This window comes from Cannabis sativa, chromosome 2 (genome assembly GCF_029168945.1).
Source record: "Cannabis sativa cultivar Pink pepper isolate KNU-18-1 chromosome 2, ASM2916894v1, whole genome shotgun sequence".
NCBI classification, from domain to species: domain Eukaryota; kingdom Viridiplantae; phylum Streptophyta; class Magnoliopsida; order Rosales; family Cannabaceae; genus Cannabis; species Cannabis sativa.
In genome coordinates, this window is record NC_083602.1 from 89,653,427 (window position 1) to 89,678,970 (window position 25,544).

The 25,544-nt window shown below is 30.0% G+C and overlaps 3 protein-coding genes across 4 annotated transcripts; 2 read left to right on the top strand and 1 right to left on the bottom strand.

The window, feature by feature from the left end:
* The first annotated feature begins 894 nt into the window (after nucleotides 1-894).
* On the top strand, nucleotides 895-2,200 carry LOC115718573 (fasciclin-like arabinogalactan protein 12). The gene has a single exon (XM_030647383.2). The coding sequence runs from the start codon at nucleotides 973-975 to the stop codon at nucleotides 1,885-1,887; it is 915 nt and encodes a 304-aa protein (XP_030503243.2). The 5' UTR covers nucleotides 895-972; the 3' UTR covers nucleotides 1,888-2,200.
* A 775-nt stretch (nucleotides 2,201-2,975) lies between these two features.
* LOC115720629 (DNA polymerase II subunit B3-1) lies at nucleotides 2,976-5,281 on the bottom strand. Its single transcript, XM_030649793.2, has 4 exons — nucleotides 4,801-5,281; nucleotides 4,577-4,661; nucleotides 3,448-3,489; nucleotides 2,976-3,352 (listed from the first exon to the last, which is right to left on the bottom strand). The coding sequence occupies exons 1-4, from the start codon at nucleotides 5,221-5,223 to the stop codon at nucleotides 3,279-3,281; spliced, it is 624 nt and encodes a 207-aa protein (XP_030505653.2). The 5' UTR covers nucleotides 5,224-5,281; the 3' UTR covers nucleotides 2,976-3,278.
* Nucleotides 5,282-15,845: 10,564 nt separating this feature from the next.
* Nucleotides 15,846-21,723, top strand: LOC115718908 (beta-galactosidase 8). Of its 2 annotated transcripts, XM_030647726.2 has the most exons (19): nucleotides 15,846-16,365; nucleotides 16,477-16,572; nucleotides 16,727-16,839; nucleotides 16,935-17,001; nucleotides 17,101-17,193; nucleotides 17,535-17,678; nucleotides 17,767-17,855; nucleotides 17,938-18,043; nucleotides 18,156-18,243; nucleotides 18,468-18,586; nucleotides 18,845-19,006; nucleotides 19,166-19,368; nucleotides 19,481-19,587; nucleotides 20,134-20,243; nucleotides 20,355-20,468; nucleotides 20,577-20,675; nucleotides 20,756-20,967; nucleotides 21,046-21,385; nucleotides 21,468-21,723. In XM_030647726.2, the coding sequence occupies exons 1-19, from the start codon at nucleotides 16,198-16,200 to the stop codon at nucleotides 21,573-21,575; spliced, it is 2,538 nt and encodes an 845-aa protein (XP_030503586.2). In that variant the 5' UTR covers nucleotides 15,846-16,197; the 3' UTR covers nucleotides 21,576-21,723. The 2 variants fall into 2 exon arrangements, with proteins under 2 accessions (XP_030503586.2, XP_060964881.1); XM_061108898.1 differs by lacking the exons at nucleotides 15,846-16,365; nucleotides 16,477-16,572; nucleotides 16,727-16,839 and having other exon boundaries at nucleotides 17,105-17,193.
* The last annotated feature ends 3,821 nt before the right edge of the window (nucleotides 21,724-25,544 follow it).

Sequence of the window (25,544 nt, forward strand, 5' to 3'; positions counted from 1 at the left end):
ACTCCAGGCTCTGGCCCCTAGTCCCAACCTTAGACCTTGACCTCGAACTTTACCATAATACAACTTAGGCTCATAAATATTACAATTTGGGTTTATACATCTAGTTTTTTTATGTAATCCATACACATAATGACCAAAACATAATAATTTACTGATTTAATATAATACATGATACTGATACGAGCACCAAACAAACCTTAGATTTTCTTTATTGCTTTTTTAAGGAAACAAGATCTTTTCTTACCTTTCCCAACTCAAAGTAATGATGATGATGGTGGAAATGTCAAAGGTGTAACTAAGTATAGAATGTTTTCCATATAGCTAACTAGTTTATAATTTAACAAAACTTTTTAATAATTAATATTTTATTCATCCCAAAGCACACTATGCATCCCATTCTTCATTATTCGTATCCAATTATCTAAACTAATTTGTACCATCCAATTCAATTTAATTGGCAAGATTTTTATATAATTTTTTTTTAAAAAAAAAAAAGAAAAAAAAAACAAATGGATGACATGTCCATGTCGTCTATTGAAAAATTTATATATATGTAATAATATAAATCTAAAGCCAGCTAATTAATTATTAAGATACATAAACACATACATAATTAAATATAATTACATATATTCATGCAAAGCAAACTAATCTTGTCTAGATGTCTTTTTAATCCCATCTCATCAAAACTACTTAATCCTTTTGTTTAGTTTCCTGCTTAGAAATTAACCAACCAGCTAGCCTAGCTAGATAGCTAACTCTTAATTAGAACATGTACCTAGCCAAACAAAGACACCATACATTTTTAATTAACTATTAATTATTGACAATATATATCTATTTATGTAATTTTCCCATATATATAACCATCTATACATGAACCCACATGCTCTCATACTCAAACACAAATCATCAAAAACAGAGAGAAAGAACTCATTATTAACTTAACTAGAAACCTTTTAAGTTCAAAACATGATGAAACAAGCTGTCTACTTCTCTTTCCTCTTTCTCAATTTCTTTTGCCACAGCAAAGGAGCCACATTATTAGCTCACTCTCCAGCCCAAGCTCCATCAAAACACGTAGCTGTAGCCCCAACTAAAGCTAAGGCCTTAACTCCAACCAAAGCACCAACATCATTGCCAGTGCCAGCAGTGGAGCCACCATCACAAGTGCCACTCGTCCAAGCACCACCTCACAAAGCCCTTCACACACCTACTGATGTCACCAAAATCCTCGACAAAGTTGGTATCTTTAGTGTCTTTATTCGCCTCCTTAAGAGTACTTCAGTAAGCATTCAGATAGAGAATCAGTTGAATGTATCCAACACATTGACCATTTTCGCCCCAACAAATGGGGCCTTTGGTGCTCTGAAACCTGGCACTCTCAACACACTCTCTAATGAAGACAAAGTCCAGCTTGTCCAATACCACATTCTTCCCTCTTTGGTTTCACTACAAAACTTTGAGACTCTTAGCAATCCTGTACGGACACAAGCTAGTAATACCAATGATTTCCCTCTAAATGTTACTGTGGAAGGAAGCTCTGTTAACATATCTACTGGAATTGTTAATGCTACCATTTCTGGTACTGTTTATGAGGATAATCAACTTGCTATTTACAAGGTTGATAAGGTGTTGTTGCCTTTGGGAATCTTCGGTCCGAAACCGAAGACAAAGCAGCACCTAGCGCCTTCTCCCACACCATTGAAGCCATCTAAAGATACTAATGTGTCGTTACCTTCTTCCTCTACTGAAGAATCCATTAGCTCGGATGTGGATGAAGGGGACAAGTCCTCAAAGTCGAAGGCTGATGTACTTATGAATAATGGTGTTGTAAACATTGGAGTTGTTATGATTGTTGTAATCACTATGTGGGGTCATTTTTAGTTTTATCTGCATTTGTTGAAGTAAGGTACTATTTCTGTTTTCATGGTTGAGTGTATTGTTTGAGTTTTGAAAACATGTTTATATTATGTAATGAAATTCTTGATTTTTTAACATTAAGAATGTTTTTGAAAGTAATTGTGCAATGTAATTACTAGATTGGTAATTATACAGTCTAATAATTATACTTTATTTAAAAATACAAAATTAGTTAAAAATACAAAATTAGTTTGGAGAGGTGATAATTACATGAATTCTTAATATCTTATTTGGGAGAATAGTTAATAATTACATGAAAACATAATATTTTTTAGTAGTTAATGTTTAAAATTGAAAATTTTTAGTAATTACACAATTCTCCCGAGGTCATGAGAATTGGAGAGTGAAATTGAAACCTCTCAATTATCTCTAATTACACAGTTATAGTTTAATTGAAATGTTCAGACAAACATACCAAATTATATAATTACCTCCAATTACACTTGACTTTCCAAAAGCGCCTTAAAGGTATTTTGTGTTTTCTTATATATATCTCAGCCAACTGTTTCGGTATTTTCCTAGAAAAATTGCTGTTATTTGATGCCATAGAAATTTGGTCCTGGGGAGCCATTTGATAAACTTATTGAACGGGCGTTCTCCAATTGATATTGATTTCGATGGAAGAACTTTTACTTGGTAAAAAGGAAGAGATGATAACCTCATTTTTGGAAGATTTGACAAAGTGATTTACAACTGGGATTCGTATAGTGTCTATTCTATTGTGTGGAATTTCAGGCTCCATTTCGAAATAACTTGGATCGATGAGGATTGAAGAAAATTGTGAGCTGATCATTAAAGGTAATTTCATGTACCATCACACTTGGCTTGGTATTTTCATCTTTAGCTCTATAGCAATTTGGGCTCATAGATGAGCAAAATTGCTCATTTGCTTTAGCTTCAAATCAAATCTTCCATGTACAATCAAACCTAGCTTGGAGCTAATAGAAAGAGTTTGTTATCTTTTGTTCATATGCCTTAGTTCAGACAGGGTTGCCTTCCAATTGTCATTGCTTTACTCCCTTTTATGAAGTTCCCATTTCAGAAAAGAAAAATAAAAAGACAAATGGTATTTCACTAATGAGTTCAGCTCCTGACAGAGTATACTAACAACAATAATAGTACAAGAACACAACGAGAGTGCTTCCTAATCACTAGGTAGCAAACAAAACAGAAAAGTTAGTTTGATAACTATAAAATTTGGGCAAATTTGTACCAAGTACGCCTTCAACCGCTTCCTGCTGTCCCCCGTCATCGGAAGTGAGACTCTCTAGCAAACCAGCTCTCTATTTTGTCCTCAAGGCTCAAAGAATGGCATGCTTTCCTTATCAGTTAGTTAATTTGTTTTCCAGTTACTACTAAGCTGCTTCAGCCTCCAATAACTTTCTTTCGGCCAAAGCATCCACAGCTTTTACTTTCTCAGGTACAAAATCTACAAACATTTCAAGACAATACATCAGAGAGAACAATAATGGCATAATAGTGGAAAAAAAATGTTTAAAATCGTCTATGAAAAGTATAAGGTACCTGAAAGAAAATCGTATCTCTTCCGTTTGCTCACAACTGATGCTGAAAAAACAAACTTGTACTTAAGTACTGCTAGCATATAAATGATAAAAATTGTTTTGTAATTAATTGTAAGAAACAATTAGAGTTAAGAGTACCAAGTTGCCTAACCCCTCTCCACAGTATAAGCTGAGCATAAATAACTGGTGATCCTCTCAAGAGAGATAATACATAATAAACTGTATTCCTAGTAATAGTAGTAAACAAAAAACCAAGCCCCTGTTTCTTTTAATGTACAAAGTTCAAAAAGTATATGCCAATTCTTATAATGACAGACATTTAGCAATTGATGATTGTTATCAGAGTATAAGTACACAAACAGAACATCTGTTACAACCACTTGGTAAAGTCACTCCCAAAAGCTAGCGTAAGAGAGGAGGGTGCCCAAGTAGTTATATACTACCACCAACCAATCCCATACTTAGTCAATGTGGGATCTAACAACCTCAAACTAAATGTCCCAGCTCGATTATAGTACAGCATATTACATAACAAAGTTTTATACCATTTCAGAACCAATAACATACTTAACCAATTTACACTATGATAGGCTGCAACAGTTCCTCTTCAACCTATACAATTTCATAACTAAGTTATTATATAGCCACCAATTTAAAGCAAAATCATGCTCACTACCGTATCCGTGTTACGAGAAAAGGCAACTAAATTTAGCTTTCAACTTCTTACAACAACAAAGTTTGCCCAACCTTCCATACTCTATTTCAGTAATGTGCATATTTTACTTAGCAGAAAACCCCTAGATTCATAGCAATACCTAGACAATGAATAAGAATTCCTCTCACATGAAAAGCTTAATTTACTTGCCACACTCGACCTAATTATCTTAAAATTCTTTCAAAGCTCGATTCACCTAAATCAATAAGAACAACCCTTTTATTCAACTACCAAACTCCACAGTTCAATTAAAAAAGAACTAGCTTTCCCTTGCTAACTTCATCATTGGCAACAAACACATTGTAAAATTTGAGCACTAAGAACATGGAAATTAAAGAATGTATATTTATACAAGCTAAATTCTTAACTCGAAATGAATCATTTTAAAACAGGAAAAGAAGAAGAGAACACTTACAGAGGTGTTTGTAAGCAAGAGCCTTCTTACGATCCTTAATAGCACAAGCATGTGCATCGCCACAGAATTTTTCAATAAACTTCTCCTGAATTCAAAATCGAAAACCATACTCACTTTACGAAAACTAAATCACCCAAATTTCAATCAAAAAGAAAAAAAAAATCTAATTAATACAACAATGCCCAACTAAAATTGAAAATCCTAAAAGAATTTGAAGACCATACCGTAGCTTTATTAACCAAAAAAACAGCTTCATTAGAGATACGCATATCTGGATCATCGCTCCTAACAATCCTCCTAATACGCTCCATGGGAAACTTATTCATCTTCGCGTCCTCGCTCTCTTCGGGCTCTTCCTTTCGTTCTCGTTTCTTCTGCTTCTTCTGTTTCCCATTACTGGATTTGGTAGGAGTAGAAGTTGTGAGATTTTTGGTGATGAGAACGCTGCCATTCTCAACCTCGGGATGAGAATCGGAGGTTGAGGATGGAGTAGACGGAGGCTGGTCGTGGTTTTTCAGGGTGCCATTGGTCTTGGCCTTGTCGTTCTTCTTGGGATTGGCAGTAGTGGTATCATTCTTCTTCTTCTTCTTCTTGATTTGAGTGGTTGGGGTTTGGTTTTCAGATAGTGGTTTTTTGGAGGAAGCCATTGTTGTTGCTCCTAATAGTACCTTCAAACAAAAATTAAGGTCAATTTATGCAACTTTAATCTTACATATTACAACAAAAATTTACTTTTTATCTAACCAAAAAAAAAAAACATTGTTAAGAAATTTTTTAAATGTTATTATTTTTTTAAAAGTTACATGAATCTCAATAATTTTTTAAGGAAAAAAAAGATAAATATACAATTTTTATTAATTTGTCAAATTAACTATAGTCTAATTAGTAATTCTTTCCCCCGAACTTTGACGTGTACTAAATCGTGCCCTTTGAATTTTTTTGGTCGTTAGAAATTCTCGCGAACTATTGAGATTGTTAAATTTAAGGATTTTTGTCTAATTTCATTCAATTTTACTGTTTCAGTGATTGTTTATGTACTAAACCATGCTCCCCGAATTTTCATATCTACCAAATCATGTCCCTCAAACTTTGATATGTACTAAATAATGTCCCTTGAACTTTCATCTATGTTAGAATTTTTTTACTAAAATTAGACAAAAGTCCTTAAATTTAACAATCTCAATAGTTCGGGGGGAATTTTTAACGGTCAAAAAAGTTCAGGGGACACGATTTAGTACATGTCAAATTTCGGGGGAAAAATTACTAATTAGCCTTAACTAAAAGACAAGATTGTACTTCAACAGAACATTACTTCTATCACCGAGGAGGATGCTAAACACTTGTGATACCTTTTAGTTATTGTTTCAACGAGAAAATAACACACATACACACAACACAAACAAAATTATAAAAATACGATTGTACAGAATTTTTACAAATTTTAAGATTTTATTTACATAAATACAATTTTTTGATTTAGTTTTATATTATACTTGATCTTCATATTTGTATTTCACTTTTTTAGGCTATTTAGAATTTTTTTTGCTTTGAACTATGATGTATATATTATTGTGTGCGCTTGAACTTTTCAATTCGTGAACTATTCACAGTATTGTAAATTGATCTTTTTGTCAAGTTTTGTCACAGGTAACAAACAAAATGATGACATATAGTAGTGTGTTATAAATCTTTAATTTTCATTTTTTTTAATTGATTTGAAGTACTGTTAAGAAATCAAATCATTAAAATATAGTAGTGTGTTATAAATCTTTAATTTAAAATTTAGTGATAGGATTGACAAAATTATGGCTTTCACGAGTTTTGGGCTTCTTAACATAAAAGTATTGGGCTGGATTTTCGTAATGTTCCTAATTAAAGAGATTATTTCAGAAATACCTAAAAATAACAAAAATTTACATATAGAATTCTGATTTTTTTACTACCAATTTTTTTTTCTTGCAGACAGTTGTTTACACGTTGTTTTAACATTGTAGAAATATAATATAACGTTTGATAACATAAAAACAACATTAAAATAATATAAAATCATAAAAATGTAAAATAATAATAATAAAAAAGGTCATAAAAGTATAAAAAAAATTCTGATTTTTAGTGTATTATGAAAATTTTCCCACATTAAATGTTTTTTTAGGAATTATCTCAAAATAGTAATTATTTAGTAACTAATAAGAATTAACACATTATAGGAATGAATAATGAATATAATGATTGATGAATGATCAATCTCTCCCACTCCTCACACACAAATTGTCACTTCACTAATGGCCCTCCCATTTGTGTCATTGCTTATGTCTTGTATATCCACTATTAATAAATTGAGAGAAGTTGAAGAATACATTTTCTTACATATTAACTAAATTTACATTTAAATAAAATTTAATTTAAATATATTTTTATATGAGTATTTATACTTAAATTACTCTCACACTTTCATATAGTCAAGATATAATTTTAAGTATAATAGAGTGTATTCTTTGGGGATGAATGTATAAGTTTGTAAAAAAATTGAGACAAAATTTTAGTTAATAAAAAATAAAAATATCGTGAAATAATAAAAATAAAACTGATAGAATAATTAAAAAAAGATGTAAACATAATAAATTTTGAAAGAAGGGTTAAAAATTAAAAGTATAAATTTAAAAAAATATAAATATAGTGGAATTTTCTCTAATAAATTTAATACATGGGATATAAGAGAATTGAACCCTAACCCACTAATAATTATTAGTGACACTAATTATGATGTTATGATATAAAACATTATCCAACATGACAATACTCACCAGCACTAATAATGTAGTCTCATCCCTATCACGATGCCATGATAATATCAACTCAATTTTCTTTTCTTTTTTGATAATAATTAATTATATTTGTCAATAGAGTCACTACTAGTACTAATAGTATGTGTATTGGAAACCTAACTGCAAATCCCAAATCTTCTGTCACCACTTAAAATATATGCACCACCAACTTGTATATGTGTTACCAAGATCACAACAATGGCACTAGTTTTCTGTTTTATATAGTGGAAAAAAATTAGGTTGGATTATCATTTATGCTTTTATTGATATTTTTTTGTTTTTACTTTGTTAGTTTTATTAAAAAGATTTACTAAAGTTTAAATAATTAGTTGTATGTATAATTTTTCTTTCACATAAATTATTAAATTTTTTTGGAATAATATAACCTACACATCATCATCAGTGGTAGATTTAGTATTTAAGTTAGAGACATATTTTTTTTAAAAGGAAAGACCTACTTTGTACATGATATAGCATATTAAAAACTAATATGAATTAATATTTTTAGTGTTAAATATAGTTTAAAGTGAAAAAAAAAAAGTTAACTTTGATAATTAAAGTATTAGATACAAATCTAATTATAGAGATTCAAAAAATAACATATTTAAATATTTAAAAGTAAAAACGATTTTGTTGATGTTTCAATCATTGACCTCTATTATATGTACTAGTATATTGTTACGTGCGATGCACATATGCTATATTTTATATTAAGTATTATATTATGAGTTCGGAAGGAAATAAAATGAATCAAAAATAAATAATATTTAATTTAGAGAGATTTGAATAATAAATTTAAATTAAACTTTTATGTCCAGTAAAAACATATTAGAAACAATAATAATAAGGTTATAATATATGTTGCATTTGTTCCAGTTCTTAAAATAATAGCAGCAAGAACATCTTTGACCTGGAAAAACAAATATTACAAAATTAAGAATAAGCAAAGCGTGTGTAAATTAGACAAAGAAGGAACCCTCAATTCTCAAAGTCTCGATTATAAAGTAACAAAGAAGTATTAAAATTTCATCTGCTCATTATAAAGCCACATTCACTCAAAATAGCACAACAAAAGTAACAAAGAAGTATTACAGGTGTAAATTTTACCAAAAGCAATGAGAATTAACAACTGATGATTGCATTCTGTTTCAGTAGGTGAAATTGAGAGAGAGAGGCTTTTGTTGTGTTTACCTGTAGGGGTGATGAATGGGTTAATCGTAAAGATTGTTTAATTTTTTTGGTTTAATTATTGAGTTTATTTTTTGAAATTTGAACGAAGCAGTGTAAAAAAATTTCAAAAATTGTAGTTTAGAGAGATATGTAAGTTAATCGTAAATATTATTTAATTTTTTGGGTTTAATTATTGGGTTTATTTTTTGAAATTTGAATTTAACCGTGTAAAAAAATTTCAAAAATGGTTGTTAGAGATATGTGGGTAAGATATTTTTTTAATTTAAAAAAAGATTGTTTAATTTTTTGGGTTTAATTATTGGGTTTATTTATTTGTTAACATTTAACGTTAACAGTCTGTTAAGTTAATCGTGTAAGGCTAAATAAAAAAGGAATCGTTAAACCAAGAATTGCCGTTAGATAGGCACTTTTAATATATAAAGATAAGATGTACATTATATTAAGAGAAATACTAAAAGACAATGGTGTTTAACACTTTTGTAAGGTGTAATATTGCTATTGGTACAACTCAATATTGAATTCTACTTATTTCTTGAATAAATATTATTAATAATTGTTAATCAATTATGTGACAACACTTCATCATGAGTGCTAGACACTCTATACTACTACAAAATTGGCTTTTCCCAATAGTTTATAACTGTCTTTTATACTTTTTCCATCGGTTCCTAAAACCGTTGGCTATGTGGGTGTCATAAAAATACGGAACTTTAAAAGACAGTTTATAACTGTTGGGAAAAACCACTTTAAATGACAGTTTACAACCGTTGGAAAAAATCACTTTAAATGACTGTTTATAACTGTTGGGAAAAGTATTATGTAAATTAAATTAAATTACTTTCTAATATATATTTTTAAAATATTAAATATATATAATAATGAAGTGTCGTTCTATGAGGCACACAATGTCTAGTACTATGATGAAGTGTCGTTCTATAATTGGTTAGCGGATTTTTATAATATTTATTAAAGTAAAACAAGTGAGACTTACTATTAAGTTTTACCTATAAATACGTTTAATTACAAAAAATATATTGTAATTAACTAAAACACATATATTTTTCCTTTTATTATTAGAGATTGTTGTCTTTTATTGTCTTAATTGAATAATGTCTCTTTCTTTATTAAACCATTAGCAAGTCACTCTATTCATATTGTTAATTGTGTTTATAATGAGAGAATTGTTCCTACTAGTTTACCATCTTTAATTTTAGACAATATTTATTAACAAAGTTTTCCTTTTACTAAAAAAAATGTCTCCCTTACCTTTATATGGTCCGCCGATTCAAGTTATATAATTTTTCGTGTTTGGTTTACATGAATGAGTATAGGAATATAATTGTTATTCTTAAAGAAAGATCATTCAAGTGTTTAGTTTGTTTATTGTCATTGGAAACTCATTCCATAGGAATTGTAATTCATGTAAACTAAGGAATTACTTTTCCTAAATAAAATGACTTGAAAAGCCATTCCATACCAATCATCACAATTCTTATTCAATTATTGATTCAATAGGCTTTACCAAACAAAAGAATAGAAATTCCATTCCATTCTATTCCTATTCCTATTACCATTCTCATTCCTATTTTATTTTTATTTTGTAACCAAACACCACCTCAAAATCTAGAAAATTGAAAAATGAGGCATTAAAGTTTCATTTAATTGGAATCAGAATAATCAATGAGAGAAATGAATTAGTTTAAAATAAAAAATAATCGAAAATAATATTTTATTATATTATTTACTAAATTGTCTGGAAAGAAAAACAGAATCATATTATTTTGTTTACATAACTAGAAAAAGTAATCGAAATGCTTTAATTTGACAAAATTATCATTATTAGATCATGTAATTATTTTCTGTTCATAGATTTTTAAAGGGCATATTTATCTTTTTCATTTTTAATTAATAAAATAAAAATAAATTAAGTTAGAAAAAGGAAATGTATTCCTATAAAAATGAGGAGAGAACTTTTTTCCTTTATTTTCTCCCTAATTTGTTTAGGGCCCACTATTTTTTCCCTTTCCAAAATTCAGTAAATAATTAGAAATCAATATCATACCATTTATTTTTATTTCCTTCAAGTAAATATGCCATTAAGGTAAAACAAATTGTAAACTTTGCAAGAAATGTGAATCATCATTAAGTTTTCACTTTTTCTCACTTTGATATGAATTATATTTTTTTCTTTGGAAATGAAAAAATAAACATTACACCAACATATCTTTTCTTAAAGTCAAAAGTGAAAATAGTTTTATTTAATTTCTCTATTACTTCAAGATTAAATTAAATTTTATAGTAAAATTACTTAAAACTAACTCAAGTGACCATATAAAGGATATTAAAATATAGGTGTGTGGAGTTATAGGATCGAATTTCAATAACTTAAAAATATAATCTAAAGACAATCTATCAAAAGAAAATAATAATAGACTTTAGTGAAAGAGTTTTCTTTTGCTTTTTGTCCATTATTTCTATTTAGAAGATTCCATTGATCTTGATCCTACATTTTTTTTTTTCAATTTTTCACACCATAAGTCGTTGGATTTGTTTCTTTTTTACTAGTTTCTTCCATTTTAATTTATAGTCTAAACAATATACCTAATAATAACAATGAAATCTCTTTAGGAATAATGTTGGTACTAAACACCAAATAAAGCCATCAATTTAGGGATTGATTTTTGTTGGTGGCCAAACATATTTGTCAAATCTTCTTTAATGAAAACCACTAGTTATGATTCATGAGTCATGACTTTGTATGGTGTCAAGAAAAATAAAGAAGTGATTAGCTTTATTAGAAGGTACCATCTCATGAATTATTGACTAGAAGTAGATGCACAAGATAGTCCAATTCCTTGGTTGGTAAATTTAACAAATGTGGGTAGACAATAAACATGTTTTTTTTATTATTTAATTTTAAGTGTGAGTAGATATTTTATGAAAATAAGGGAAAAATTAATTATTTTCCAACCAAATAAATAATAATAAAAAAAAATAGTATTGCGATTAAGATCTGTTTGTTAGGAGACAAAAGTGAGTGGATAGAAAGAAGAGGAGAGAAAAAGATAGAAGGAGACAACAAATCTATTTATTTGGCAGAAGAGATTGGGAAAGAAATAGATAGTTAAATGAAAAGTAAATCCTTCCAAATTTTAATTTATAATCATTTTATGAATAAAAGGATTTATACTCTTCCTCTTCAATTATTTAAAATTACAAATGTATTCTTGTAATATTATATTAAAAAAATTACATCTAAGTATAATATAATAATTTCATAAATACTCTTTATTATTCCTCATTCCTTTTACCAAAACTCAAAAAAATTGCTACTCCTATTTCTCTCGCTCTTATTTTCCATCCTCCATCAATTTTCCATTCTCTTTATTTTCCATCCTTCCTAACAAACATAGCATAAGACACCAGCACCACTTAAAACTGATATTAAATGTTAGCCATATTTTATAAATTTTATGAGACATATAATATCCTAAATTTTATATATTAGATTTGAGCATTGTTATTAGGCATTAGTGGCCTAGCACCTTCTCGACATATTGCATTGCGATTGGCTAACGATACTCTCTAAAAACTATTATATTAAATTATATGTGACCCGATATTTAGTTGGACCAATAACGATATTAATACATAGGAGAGTACTAGGCAGTATTGGTGCCCTTTAACAATTCTCATTAGATTTGTAGTCAATGGACCACTTTCTCTTTCAATGGAGCACCACCCAAACTTCACCTTCCATAATCATATCAACATATATATGACTCCCAACCATACAACAAAAGGGTCAATAATTCAATAAATGTATAAGCTCCTAAATGTCACCGACTAAGAGTACCATCACCTTTAAGTGATAAAAGTAGAATATCACCACTGAAAAATAGTTCAATTTCAATGTTAATATTAACTCATCTTAGTGGGTCTCACTCTCAAAGATTGACCTATGTTAGTCTTTAAATAAGGGGCTTATCTTAATTATATATAACACCATCGATAATGTTACCATCAATATTATTGCTTCTCCGTAAATGTCGTTAAGTTACGTTAGAATTGCTAATACAACTTCTTATTATAATCTCTTAATTAATTTTTATGTCCAAAATCATATATTAGAATAATTTCGTTAAGTTACACTATCATGATTCCTTGTAAATTTTTAAATAATTTCAATTAGTTTACATTATTGAAAATAAAGCTTCAGATATTATAATCTACCGTATTTAAAAAACTTCAAGCGTATTTTCAACATTATAAATTATTCGAAATTTTTTAAAAATTTACAAAAATAAAATTGTAACTATAATTAACACTGTTATAAAAAAAAAAATTAGACACAAAGATTAACTAAAAGATTCACAGTAACACTAATTTTATATTATATAAAAGAGGAAAAGTGGGTCATAAAAGTTGTAGATTGCCTAAGACATAATTTTATGTAGTAATATTAGACACAATTAATATTTAATAAAAATAGAGTTCGAGATAAAAATAAACTTATTTTAACTTGAAAGAGGACCACCAATACTAACCATAAGGTACAACCTCTATCTCTAGCTAAAAAATTTATAGAGTGGCATAAACATCTTTTTCAAACAATTATATCATCTTCTTTTTTTCTTTAATAATTGGCACTACTTTCTTAGTTTGACAACATATAATTAACTTAGTAGGAGAATTATGAGAAGACATTATTAGTGTCTAGTATTTTTTTTAGTGTCATAACGCTATTGGTGTAATTAAGTATTGGATTTTATATAATTTTAAAAAATTAACTTTTAAGCAATATCGTTATCTAATCGTAGAGTGTCACTTATAAAATGTGATGGACACTACTAATACTTAATAACAATTTAGTAATGTAGTAAATATTATGAATGATTATTGAGACCTATAAATAAAAGTACAATGAAACAAATTAAATATATAATAAATGGTTCTAAGAACATTAATTAATTAGACATTGTGTGAAATGATATGTATTTTGTTGGTTATTATATCAAAATCATTATTAGTGAATAATTAATTATTCCTTTGCAATATAATCATAGCTAATTAGGATAAACGTGTATGTAACTGAAACTGAATATTAATTGAGTGTTTATAGGTTTGTGATGGTACATATTATTTCATGATCATATCAATTAATGTTGCTCTCTTAATTAAAATATTAATATCAAAACAATTTGGTTGGATTTTAATGGTGGTTGATGCCAGGCTTAATGGTTCACAAGTCACAACAACAAAATTGGCATCAAACCATAGCACCAATAACAATTATAATAATTATAAATTTGTTATATATTGAAAAAATTATTGACTAAAATTTTGAAAAAAAATTACAAAAATATTTCAACATGTTCGTGTTTATTATTTAAATTTTTTTATTTATAAAAATACATATTTAGTAAAAATAATATTTTTTTTTGTTTTACAATTTATTTATAGTTGTGATGAGACTATTTTTCTAGTTGTTTTATAGATATCGTGAGGTTAATTTTTCATTTTTTATTTTTTATTTTTCGTTGAGTAAAATGTATTTTTATAATTTTAAAACTTTAAAAACGTATTTTTATAAATAAAAATTTTAGACTGTAAAATTATAAATAAACATAAAAAAAAGTATTTTTAAAATTATAATATATTTATAAATGTAAAAAAAATTATAATCTATCACGATTTACATATTATAGTTAGATTATGTATATATTGACATAATTTTAATGTTTAGCCAATTGTACACTTAATAGTATTCACATTAGGTGAATTAAATTTGAACTATTATAGCTCATTCTCTAAAATATATAAAAAAAAAATAAGTAAAATGAATCTATCATCAAATGAGCTAAAATTGAGCTATAATACATTTTTTTTAATATTATATTAATTTATTTGATTTTTAAAAAATAATATATACATTAAAAATATAATATTTAAATGATATAAATAAAAAAAAATAAAGAAATTAATATATAATGTAATATAAAAATATGAGTTAAAATAGAAAAATAAAATTTTAATAATATATTTTAAAGAATAGAGTAGAGAAATTTACCAAATGCTTTAAATGATTTATGAATGTATTTTTTTAAGATGAATAATGAATAGGTTTGGACCTACATTTTTAAATGTCATATTTTGACTCAAACTCTTCAATTAGAATCCTAAATTGTCAATATAATGATGCCATGGTATTTATAGGAATATTTCTAAGTTGTCATCTTCTGCACAATTTTTTTTGGGCGAAAATAATAATAATAATGAAAATTATTCTCTAATTTAATTTATAAGATGCAAAGAAACAAAAAGAAGTATAGAATATGATGATATACACTAACGCAACATATATGACGAATTTTAATGCTGTTTCTTACGTTAATTAATTATAATTATAACCCAATTTAATTATTAGTATAATTAATTGTTGGGTAAATACTATTTTGGATCCTGTGTTTTGCAAAAGTTACAGATTGGACCTTCTATTTTGTTAAATGACAAAATGGACCCTGTATTTTCTAAAATAGTAAAAATAGGACCTGAGCTTAATTTTTGACAACTTTTTTTTTAATACAACCAACTTGAAGACAATACTTAATACGAACAGATACAAAAAATGTAAACAATTTTGTCATAGCACTTTTAGATCAAATTATAATTAAACTTTATTTTGACAAAAAATCAATTCAGGGTCCTATTTGTACTATTTTAAAAAATACAGGATCCATTTTGTCATTTAACAAAACACAAGGTCCAATTAGTAACTTTTGTAAAACAGAGGGTACAAAATAGTATTTACCCTTAATTGTTCCTTTTTTCAATCAAAAAACTAATTAGAAAACCCAATTTAATTATTAGTATAATTGTTCCTTTTTTCATTAAAAAAAAAAAACTCACGAGTCCACTTCGGGCCAAGTGATCTCTCTCTGGATTTACAAACACCGAATTTGCCGCGAAATATATCCCATACACCGCAACTCCACCGTAAAGAACAGTACCAACTTCTAATAAAACGACACCTGTACATAAGATTATTCACTCAAATCTCGGCATTTATGTCTAATAAAATACCAGTCCCCCACCGCCACTGGAGACCAACTGTACCCATGTGGCGTAATATTATTGGAGGCTTTACTGTACATTGATTCACTCATCAACACGTGATTATTCTTTTTGTTTCTACTGTTCACTGTGATTAATGTCTCTCTAAAATGGCCACTGAACTCAAAAAGCAGTAAAAAGGAGGAAGAAGAAGAAGAAAATAACAGAGAGAGAGAGAGAGAGAAAGAGAGAGAAGGTGACGTGTGGGGTCTTCTTGGGGCACGTTAGCTTTACCTCTGAGAATTGTTTAATGGTTTTTACAAAGCGGCCAAGCAACAATTTACTTGAGATATTATTGTACACAAACAAAATAATAGATAGATAGATAAAACAGAGCGTTAAAGAAATCCAAACCATTTAAGCAAAATGTTTGCATAAAGCAATTATGAATCCCAACTGGGGTTTGGGTATATAAGCTAGTTTTTCATTAACAAGACAAAAAAGATCGTATTTTTATTTCTTTTTTTGGGTTTTGAGTTCAGTAAAGAAACAATGAGGAAGAAGGGGTTGTTAATGGTGATGATTCTTTTGGTGCTCGGCGTTTTGGCTACGACGTCGTTTTCAGCCAATGTAACGTACGACCATAGAGCTTTGGTTATTGATGGTAAACGCAGAGTCTTGATTTCTGGCTCCATTCACTATCCTCGCAGCACTCCCGAGGTCTCTCTCTCTCTCTCTCTCTCTCTCTCTCTCTCTCTCTCTCTCTCTCTCTTCATTTTTCTTTCTATGTGAAGCTTTATGTGTTTTGACTACTTTTTGTCTGGTTTTCAGATGTGGCCAGACCTTATTCAGAAATCTAAGGATGGAGGTTTAGATGTAATTGAGACCTACGTTTTCTGGAACATCCATGAACCAACTCGAGGCCAGGTACTTATTCTGTTTGGCTGCTGGGAAAATGCAGGAAAAAGAAGAAAAAAAACGAACCTTTAACTCTCTTTTGTAGTAATTTCCTCTGTTACAGTAAACTTAAAGTTGAAATCTTTTTGGGATTTTGTTCTGACCCTTTTTGGGAAAATTACAGTTTGATTTCGAGGGAAGAAAAGATTTGGTTCGATTTGTGAAAGCTGTAGCTGAAGCTGGTTTATTTGTTCATCTACGCATTGGTCCTTATGTCTGTGCCGAGTGGAATTATGGGTATAAATCCAATTTATTTACTCAAATAAATTAGCTTGAAGGAAATTCAATGGTGGTTTTTTTTTTAATGTGTTTTTTGTTTGGATTTTGAACAGTGGGTTTCCTCTTTGGCTGCATTTTATACCGGGAATTGTGCTGCGATCAGATAATGAACCTTTCAAGGTTTTTAAAGTTTGATACTTTGACTGTCAATTTTTTTTAATATTTTTCTCTTTTATTAATCCATTATTATAAAAATGTATTTATAAAGATTTATTTCAGGCAGAAATGAAGCGGTTTACGGCTAAGATTGTTGATTTGATGAAACAAGAGAAACTTTATGCTTCTCAAGGTGGACCTATAATTTTATCTCAGGTTTGGTTCTTTTCCTTGTTTTTGATTTCACTTGAGAATTTTTAACAATTGAATTTTGGCTGAAAAGTTGTTTTTCTTGTTTTTGGTTTCACTTTCACTTAATATTGTGATAAGAACTTTTGGAAAAATTCTATGGTGTACATTGTAGATATTATTTAAGAAATTCTGGAAAATTTCGTGAAATTTGGATTAGTTTAACTCGTCAAAAACAAGGATCAAAGAGTTTGTTGAACGGGTGTCTCTCTTAGTTTATATGCCGAAAACAGAAAATAATGAAGGGATGCACTGTAGAAGCACCCGAAATTTTGGCTGAAAAGTTTTACTTGATTTGATTGTGTTAGATTGAAAACGAGTATGGAAATATTGAGTCAGGATATGGAGCTGCTGCCAAACCCTACATTAAATGGTCAGCAGCCATGGCTATATCTTTGGATACAGGGGTTCCCTGGGTTATGTGCCAGCAAGCAAATGCTCCTGATCCCATTGTGAGCCTTTTCTTTTCTTACTTTCTTCCTCATTTTCGACATGCTCTCTTCAATCTCCTTGCTCTAATTTGGAACCACGCGCTTGCAGATTAACACTTGCAATGGCTTTTATTGTGATCAATTCACCCCGAATTCAAACAACAAGCCCAAAATGTGGACTGAGAATTGGACTGGATGGTATGTATGCTTCATCCCTCCTTTAATTGCCTTTTGTTTTTGCTTAAAAATCTCATATTTTAGTTGGAAATTGGAACTTTAGGTTTCTATCTTTCGGTGGTGCTGTGCCTTATAGACCAGCACAAGACTTGGCATTTGCAGTAGCTCGATTTTTCCAACGAGGTGGAACTTTACAAAACTATTACATGGTACTGAAAATGCATTTGTCAATACACATGATTTAGTTTTGAAATTTATTGAAAAAGCAAAGGAAAGAAAGATGGTGATGTATCAAATTTTTCTTTTTGTTGCTGTGTTTAGTATCATGGAGGGACAAATTTTGGCCGTACTACTGGTGGCCCGTTTATTTCGACAAGTTATGATTACGATGCCCCATTAGACGAGTATGGTATGCCATTTTTCTTTTGTTGGTTCTGAAGCTATTTCTATTTGTACCTCTGGTGTAGTTGTTATGAGAGTGTCAGAAACACTTGCCTTGATATTTTACCATACTTTTGAAACAAGATACATCATACCATTTTTCTTGAGGGGGTCTAAAATTGCTGCTTTTGTAATATATCTAGTTCTGACATTAATTGTGAGTGAATTTAAAGATTTCCATGAATGTTGCAGGGCTTGTTAACCAACCAAAGTGGGGACATCTAAAAGATCTGCATAAAGTCATTAAACAAGTTGAAGGAGCACTGGTGGCCACTGACCCAGCAATTAGTTCTCTTGGCTCAAACTTGGAGGTAACCCTTTCTAATTCTCTTGCTTACTGTCAGTCCCCCCACCCGAAAACTCGATTGTTACTTCCTCTTGTGGATGGTCATGGAAAAGCTATCTCTAATTCTTTTATGCATGAAATGTAGAAGCCTCTTACTTATAAAGTGTCATTGAACTTGTTCCTTTAGACCTTACTTTTCCAATCAATTTAACAAGCTTTTCACCAACATGTAGTGTCATTAAACTTCCTCAGAAAAATTGACATGTTTCTCTTCATTCTTCAGGTAGCTGTGTATAGAACTGGTTCAGAATGTGTTGCTTTTCTTGCTAATGTAGGCACCAACTCTGCTGCCACTGTGACTTTTAATGGCAATTCATACAATTTGCCAGCATGGTCTGTCAGCATTCTACCAGACTGCAAGAATGTTGTCTATAACACCGCAAAGGTTAGAACACTTTCTAACTTTTTATTGTTAAATCTATCAGTTGTCTTTGGTGATTTACCATTTGAAAGTTTATGTTTTTTGTTCAAATAATCAATCATTTTCTACTTTGTCCTTGATCATTTGATGATATTCTAAGTGTTCAAAATTTGGTTTTGACAGATTAATTCCATGGCGATGATTCCAAGCTTCACACGTCAATCTTTGATAGCCGATGTTGATGAGTCGTTATCCTTAGGCTCGGCATGGAGCTGGATAAAGGAGCCTGTTGGTATTACAAAGGATGATGCATTCACCAAACCTGGATTATTGGAGCAAATAAATACTACCGCCGACCAAAGTGACTATTTATGGTACTCTTTAAGGTATAGAAGTTTATGGCTTACATGTCCTGAAATTTAATTTCAATTGATTTCCCCTACAACCTCTAATCTTGTGTTCCATGAGAATTTATCCTTTTATTGGTTAATTTTGCAGTGTTGATGTCAAAGGTGACGAGCCATACCTCGATGAATCGAAGACTGATCTTCATGTGGAATCGCTTGGCCATGCCCTTCATGCTTTTATCAATGGAAAACTTGCAGGTATGAAAAATATATATTTTATTCCAATCATTTGAAAACATGGAATCTTGAATTCTTTATCTAGTAACCTTTGTGCTTAAGAGATGGATCAGTGACCAATCTCCTAGAGGACACTTATTCTTGAACTATGCCAGCCACTTTGGTAACATAAGGAAAATAAAGACTGAACATTTGGGTGCCATATAATTATATTATGATTCTTGTCATGGTATCAGAGTCATAAGTGAAAAAAAAAATGAAAAGTTACACAAGATCTGCATAGTGCAAAAGATACTTGAGATCCAAAACAAATAAGTGACAAGATAAATGGTTACCTGTGATAAGGTGATTCAAGATTGGTGAGTTAAATATTGCCACCATTTGGACGGGAGAAATTATCGAGTCATTTATAAGAACATGGGTTATTTCAGTCATCACTAATAGATTTTGAGATGGGATCCCGTGATTGATAAAAGTTAGTGTCATTAATATGTAAATTAGTTATGCATTTCTTTTTCTTGAATTGTTAAAATTTTACTCTGAAGTTAAACTATTGAAAACTATTAGGAAGTGGCAAAGGCAACAGTGGAAATTCCAAAGTTTCATTGGAGATCCCAGTCACATTTGGTTCTGGAAAAAACACAATTGATCTTCTTAGTTTGACAGTTGGGCTTCAGGTTTGGCTTCTTTTACTAAGATTAATCCTCTAAAGCTTGTCTCCTCTATAGTTCTTTGCACTATGATATTGTTTGATTATTTCTAAGAAAATATCATATGCTTTACATCAGAACTATGGAGCCTTTTTTGACACAAGGGGCGCGGGAATCACCGGCCCTGTAAAGCTCAGAAGCGCTAAGAGTGGTACGTCGGTAGACCTCTCTTCTTTGCAATGGACATACCAGGTCAGTCTTCTTTGTTACTTTGGAACTTATCAAAGTGAAAAACAAGTCTTCATTCATTACAACAAGGAAAAAAATACCTTCAAAAGAACTAACATTATGATTGTGTAGGTTGGACTAAAAGGTGAAGAGCTAAATCTTCCTAGTAAAGATTCTTCGCTGTGGTCGCAGTCTACCTTGCCGAAAAAGCAACCTTTGACATGGTACAAGGTAATGTGAAGGCAATGTAGATTACTAGAGTTTTCGAGTTTCGTCAGATACTAATGTGAAGGCAATGGTTTTTGATTCAGACAAGCTTTGATGCCCCTTCTGGAAGTAGTCCTGTTGCGATAGACTTCACGGGAATGGGAAAAGGCGAGGCATGGGTGAATGGACAAAGCATTGGGCGGTATTGGCCGAGTTATTTTGCTCCAAATAGCGGTTGCAAAGAGAATTGTGATTACAGAGGACCTTACAGTTCAAGCAAATGCTACAAGAACTGTGGGAAACCATCTCAACAATTGTAAGCAAGCTATCATTTACCCGAAAAAGGTAAAATTTAATGAAACTATTCAATCCTAACAACCATTTTGTTACACAGATATCATGTCCCTCGATCTTGGTTAAAACCAAGTGGAAACATTCTTGTATTATTCGAAGAAATCGGGGGTGATCCAATGCAGATATCTTTTGCCACGAGAGAGGTCGAGAGTTTGTGCTCACACATTTCAGAATCTCACCCACCACCAGTAGATTTGTGGAACTCAGATTCAGAATCAAAAAGCCACACAAGAACGCCTGTATTGTTGCTCGAGTGTCCATCGCCTAATCAGGTCATTTCCTCAGTCAAGTTTGCAAGTTTTGGAACACCGCACGGGTCTTGTGGGAGATTTAACCACGGCAAATGCAGCAGCACTAAAGCATTATCCATTGTTGAGAAGGTGTGTTACCTTTTCTATTCACATTTTCTTTTCTTAATGTTGTTAAACTCGGGTTTTACTTACATTTGTAACATTTTCACAGGCTTGTGTTGGATCAAAAAGTTGTAAGATTGGCGTTTCGATAAACACATTCGGTGACCCCTGTGTAGGAGTAACCAAAAGCTTAGCAGTAGAAGCTTCATGTACTTAAGCAATTCATGTAAGCAACAGAACAGTTGTTGCTTCAAAGCTCTCTCAAGCATTTGTACCAGTGAATTTAGACTAAAGTTTTCTCCATACATGAAAATAAAAATGTAATCTTGCAAAAATAATAATAATAAAAATTTACTTCAAAACTATATCAAGAGTTCAAAAAGAAAAAGCAAACAACCCCAAATGAAAATAAAGAAAAATAAGCTTCAACAATCTTGTGCAAGCTCACAATTTCAAAATTAATGTAAACAAAAAAAATTATCCATTCTGTTCATCATTGGTTTTGAATCAATCTTGCTCTTTTGGCTTCATCGCGTCGAACATCCACCGTAGGTATTCGTTGTTGCAGAGGACACTCGAAGAGCGGGAATGTGTGTTGGCCAAAACGGATGCAAAAGAGGGTGGTTGTATACTGGCGTTGAGGAAGGAAATTCAGCAACCTTATGAAATTTATCTTCCACAATATCATATTCGTATAAATGATAAGATTTGTATAACAAGAATACCACATTAGGGTTGTTAGGATGAAAATCAAGCATGTACTTCAGTCGATTTCTCCATGTAGTTCTAATGTTAATGTCATGTACCAAACTCCAGTCATTAGTAGCATCATCCAATTCCCAGATTTTCAAAGAAATATCATTCGAATTAGCTACTAAATTGTTTTGTGAGAGCCTTAATCGACCTTTAGCTAATCCAAGACGAACCATACTGTCATAGCAAAAATGCTTCCCTTTGTTGAAACTTAAAGGAAACTTAACAATATCATGAGCTAACATTGTATGATCATAATTGAAGAGATTGAATGAAATAATTTTAGAAATATAATCCTTATTATAATGATTGAGTAGAAAATATAAGTTACCATTGTAAGAAACAGGAGAATTAAAGTTGAAATCAATCCAAGGGATTGAAAACAAGTATGGTTGATCAGTGCTCCATTTTTCATTATCAGAACAAAATGTTATAACACAACAATGTGTAGTACGAGTAGTATTATTGTAATCATGTGGCCATATTACCATAACTTTGTACCTGATCTTGTTGATGATCTGATGATGATGATGATGGCGACCATGATCGATTATTAATCCACCTCTTCCGATACATAAATTTGGAAGTTCAGCTTGTATTGGAGGAAGCTCAATCCACTGCTTTGTAAAGGGATTACATATCAACAAATACTTGAGTGTTCTATCACGTGAAATTAGTACCAAATCATCGCATGTTGCTAATATACGAAGATACGTATAAGGTAAGAAGTCGAGATAATGATGATTAGTAGTATTATTGTGATGGAGAATTTGTGATTCATTGGAAAAATATTCATAGTATGGTTCTGCTAATTTTGACACGTTATCGTATTTAAGTATGAAAGTGAAAGGAGTATTGTCTGTAGATTGATAATCATAAACTAGTTTTTTGTGACGATAGTATGTTGAATTCAAAGTGGAAAACCAAATCTTACATACGGATTTACATCGAATTATTGATGTAATATCATTAAGTTTGATGAAAATTTCAACTAGCAAATCTTGATGGGTAAGAACTTGTTGTTGGAGGGCCATCTTCAACTTCAATCTCTTATTCAACAATTAATTAATGGAGGAACTTTGAGATTTTTCCATTAATTTTTTGTTAGTTATATAGATACGAATTATTGTTTTTTTTTTTTTTAAACTAAAACCATATAGGTAGAAATTATCTATTTCTAATTTAATTTAAAATTAACTATTAATGTAAACGATAAAAATCTAATAAAAAAATCTGATATATAGAGTGTATATTTTTTATTTTAAATTTAAATTTGAATCTTGTGGATGATTTTTGTTTTTTTTTTGTTCTTTTATATATATATATATATATATATATTTAAAGCTATAATAAATGGTGGGCCGTTCTCTAAAAACAAAAATCAGATTTTTGGTTATAACACAAATCCTAATTCTGAGGAGGTTAAAGAAAAGCAGAGAGTTTAAGAGAGAAAGAGAGATAGCCTAGTTTGATTGATCACGTTATCAGCAGGCGTGGACTCTGTGCCAAGTGCACGTAAATATGAATAACTACACAAGTGAACCTAATCAATTAATACTCACATAGGTAAGGTTGATTCTACAATAAACTGAACTGAATACCACTAAATAAGACGTGTATTTCTATTTGGTAACAGATAATTTTAATGAAAATAAAAATAAAGAAATATAATAAAATAAAATTCAACAATAAAAGTGTTTAATCAAATATTGTTGATTTAATTATTATTCTTTATATGAATGTAAATGAATGATTATAAAAATTAACCTAACTCTTTTCAGATCTTTTAGGTCTTAAATGTTATCTAATCATCTCTTATCAGCATTAAGCAATAATCTCAATGTCACTAAGGCTATACAAATACTTTCATTTCAAATCAAAACCTAAATTATCTAATTTTAAACATGCAAAAGGTGATAAATCTTAAACATGTAATTAACATAAATATAGATAAATTCACAATCAAGGAATGAGAAATAACAATTATCATTAACCAAAAATAATCTTAATCAACATTCATCATCTCCCCAAATAGGAGTTTAGTTCATAATCTCCATAGTCAAATCCATAATTAAAATTGAAACAAAAAATAACATAGAAAAATTAAGAGAGAAGAAAAGAACTGGTTGAAGCAATCGATCCAGATCGCCACAAGCCGCTCTTGAAGTCTTCTCCTTTGTTTCTAGGGCTTCAATTCTAAATAATGATCAAAAATCACGATAAATGAACCAAGTTTTCTCTTTAAAATTCGTAAAATTACGAAACTACCCATACAATTGTTAGGAAGGCTTTGTCGCGGCGAAGCTTATTCCCCATTGCGATGGGCTTCGGCAAAAAAGAACTTTGTACATTTTTTACCTCAACCTTTTCATTTCTTCTCCTCTATTCCTGTAAATACTTTCTTTAAACATTCAGGGACCTAAAACAAAAGAATCAAGCATAAAATAGCCCTAAAATTAGATACAAAAGTCGAAAACTACCCGAAAATGCAACCTAAAACTTAGACTAAAATTAGCCTAACAAGGAGAGGGAAAAAATAATAAAAGAAAGTGACATATAGAAGTAAAATTGTAATATTTGGAATGCATTTTCTTTTTCTTATCTATGAATATATATATATATTTTTTACTGACTTAGTGATTAAAATTATTTATAAATTTACGATGCAAACATCAACAGTTTAAGAATTTTGTTAAACTTGGATCTCTTATTGTTTAACGAAAGGGCATGCTTTCTCAAACTATGAACTGTTAAAGTCAGCGAGCAACATGTGACAAAATTGCCCTAAAAAATTTAAATAATAAAACTATAACTTCCTCAAATAGCACACCTAAAGAGTTAGAGCTTTAAATTGTATCACTGAATTCTACACACCAACTCATTAACATATCAAGAATGGTCCCTAAAACATTTACAAAACAAAATAAGATAAAAAAAAAAATCCCCTAGCGATGATATTAAAACCTAATAAAAGAAATTCTTAATAGTAAAGATAACAACTCTCAAACAAATAATATTTAAAATAATTTATCGGTAAAATCTCTGTAACAATTGGCCCTCTTCAATATTGACCTACAGATTAACAATACATATTACCATACAATTTAATGAAAAATAGTTAATGTGAAAAAGATGGTAAAACAATCGATATTATAATGTCAAGACTTGAAACACTTATTTATCGGATCTAAAAATTCGTTTGTAGAAGGCATGAGTACAAAATGAAATACTTTCCGTACACTTTGACCATATCACAAATCTACCTTAAATAATTAAGGGTAAGCCATAAAAAAAAAAGTACAAAAGCCATAGAAGACATGAAAACCATCAAAAAAATAGTGTAAAAACCAGCATATCAAACCTAAAATTATTTTATAAGGTCTTTTAGTACCTTAAATAAAATGACACAAAAGTCATAGAAAGCATGACAACC

Coding starts and splice junctions, on each gene's coding strand:
- LOC115718908 (XM_030647726.2), top strand. CDS start 16,198: ATGAGGAAGAAGGGGTTGTTAATGGTGATGATTCTTTTGGTGCTCGGC. Junction 19,588..20,133: donor TATCAATGGAAAACTTGCAG/GTATGAAAAATA, acceptor GAAAACTATTAG/GAAGTGGCAAAGGCAACAGT. Junction 20,968..21,045: donor GGGAAACCATCTCAACAATT/GTAAGCAAGCTA, acceptor TTTGTTACACAG/ATATCATGTCCCTCGATCTT.
- LOC115718573 (XM_030647383.2), top strand. CDS start 973: ATGATGAAACAAGCTGTCTACTTCTCTTTCCTCTTTCTCAATTTCTTT.
- LOC115720629 (XM_030649793.2), bottom strand. CDS start 5,223: ATGGCTTCCTCCAAAAAACCACTATCTGAAAACCAAACCCCAACCACT. Junction 4,662..4,800: donor TTTTGGTTAATAAAGCTACG/GTATGGTCTTCA, acceptor TTTTGAATTCAG/GAGAAGTTTATTGAAAAATT. Junction 3,490..4,576: donor TCTTGCTTACAAACACCTCT/GTAAGTGTTCTC, acceptor TTGTTTTTTCAG/CATCAGTTGTGAGCAAACGG.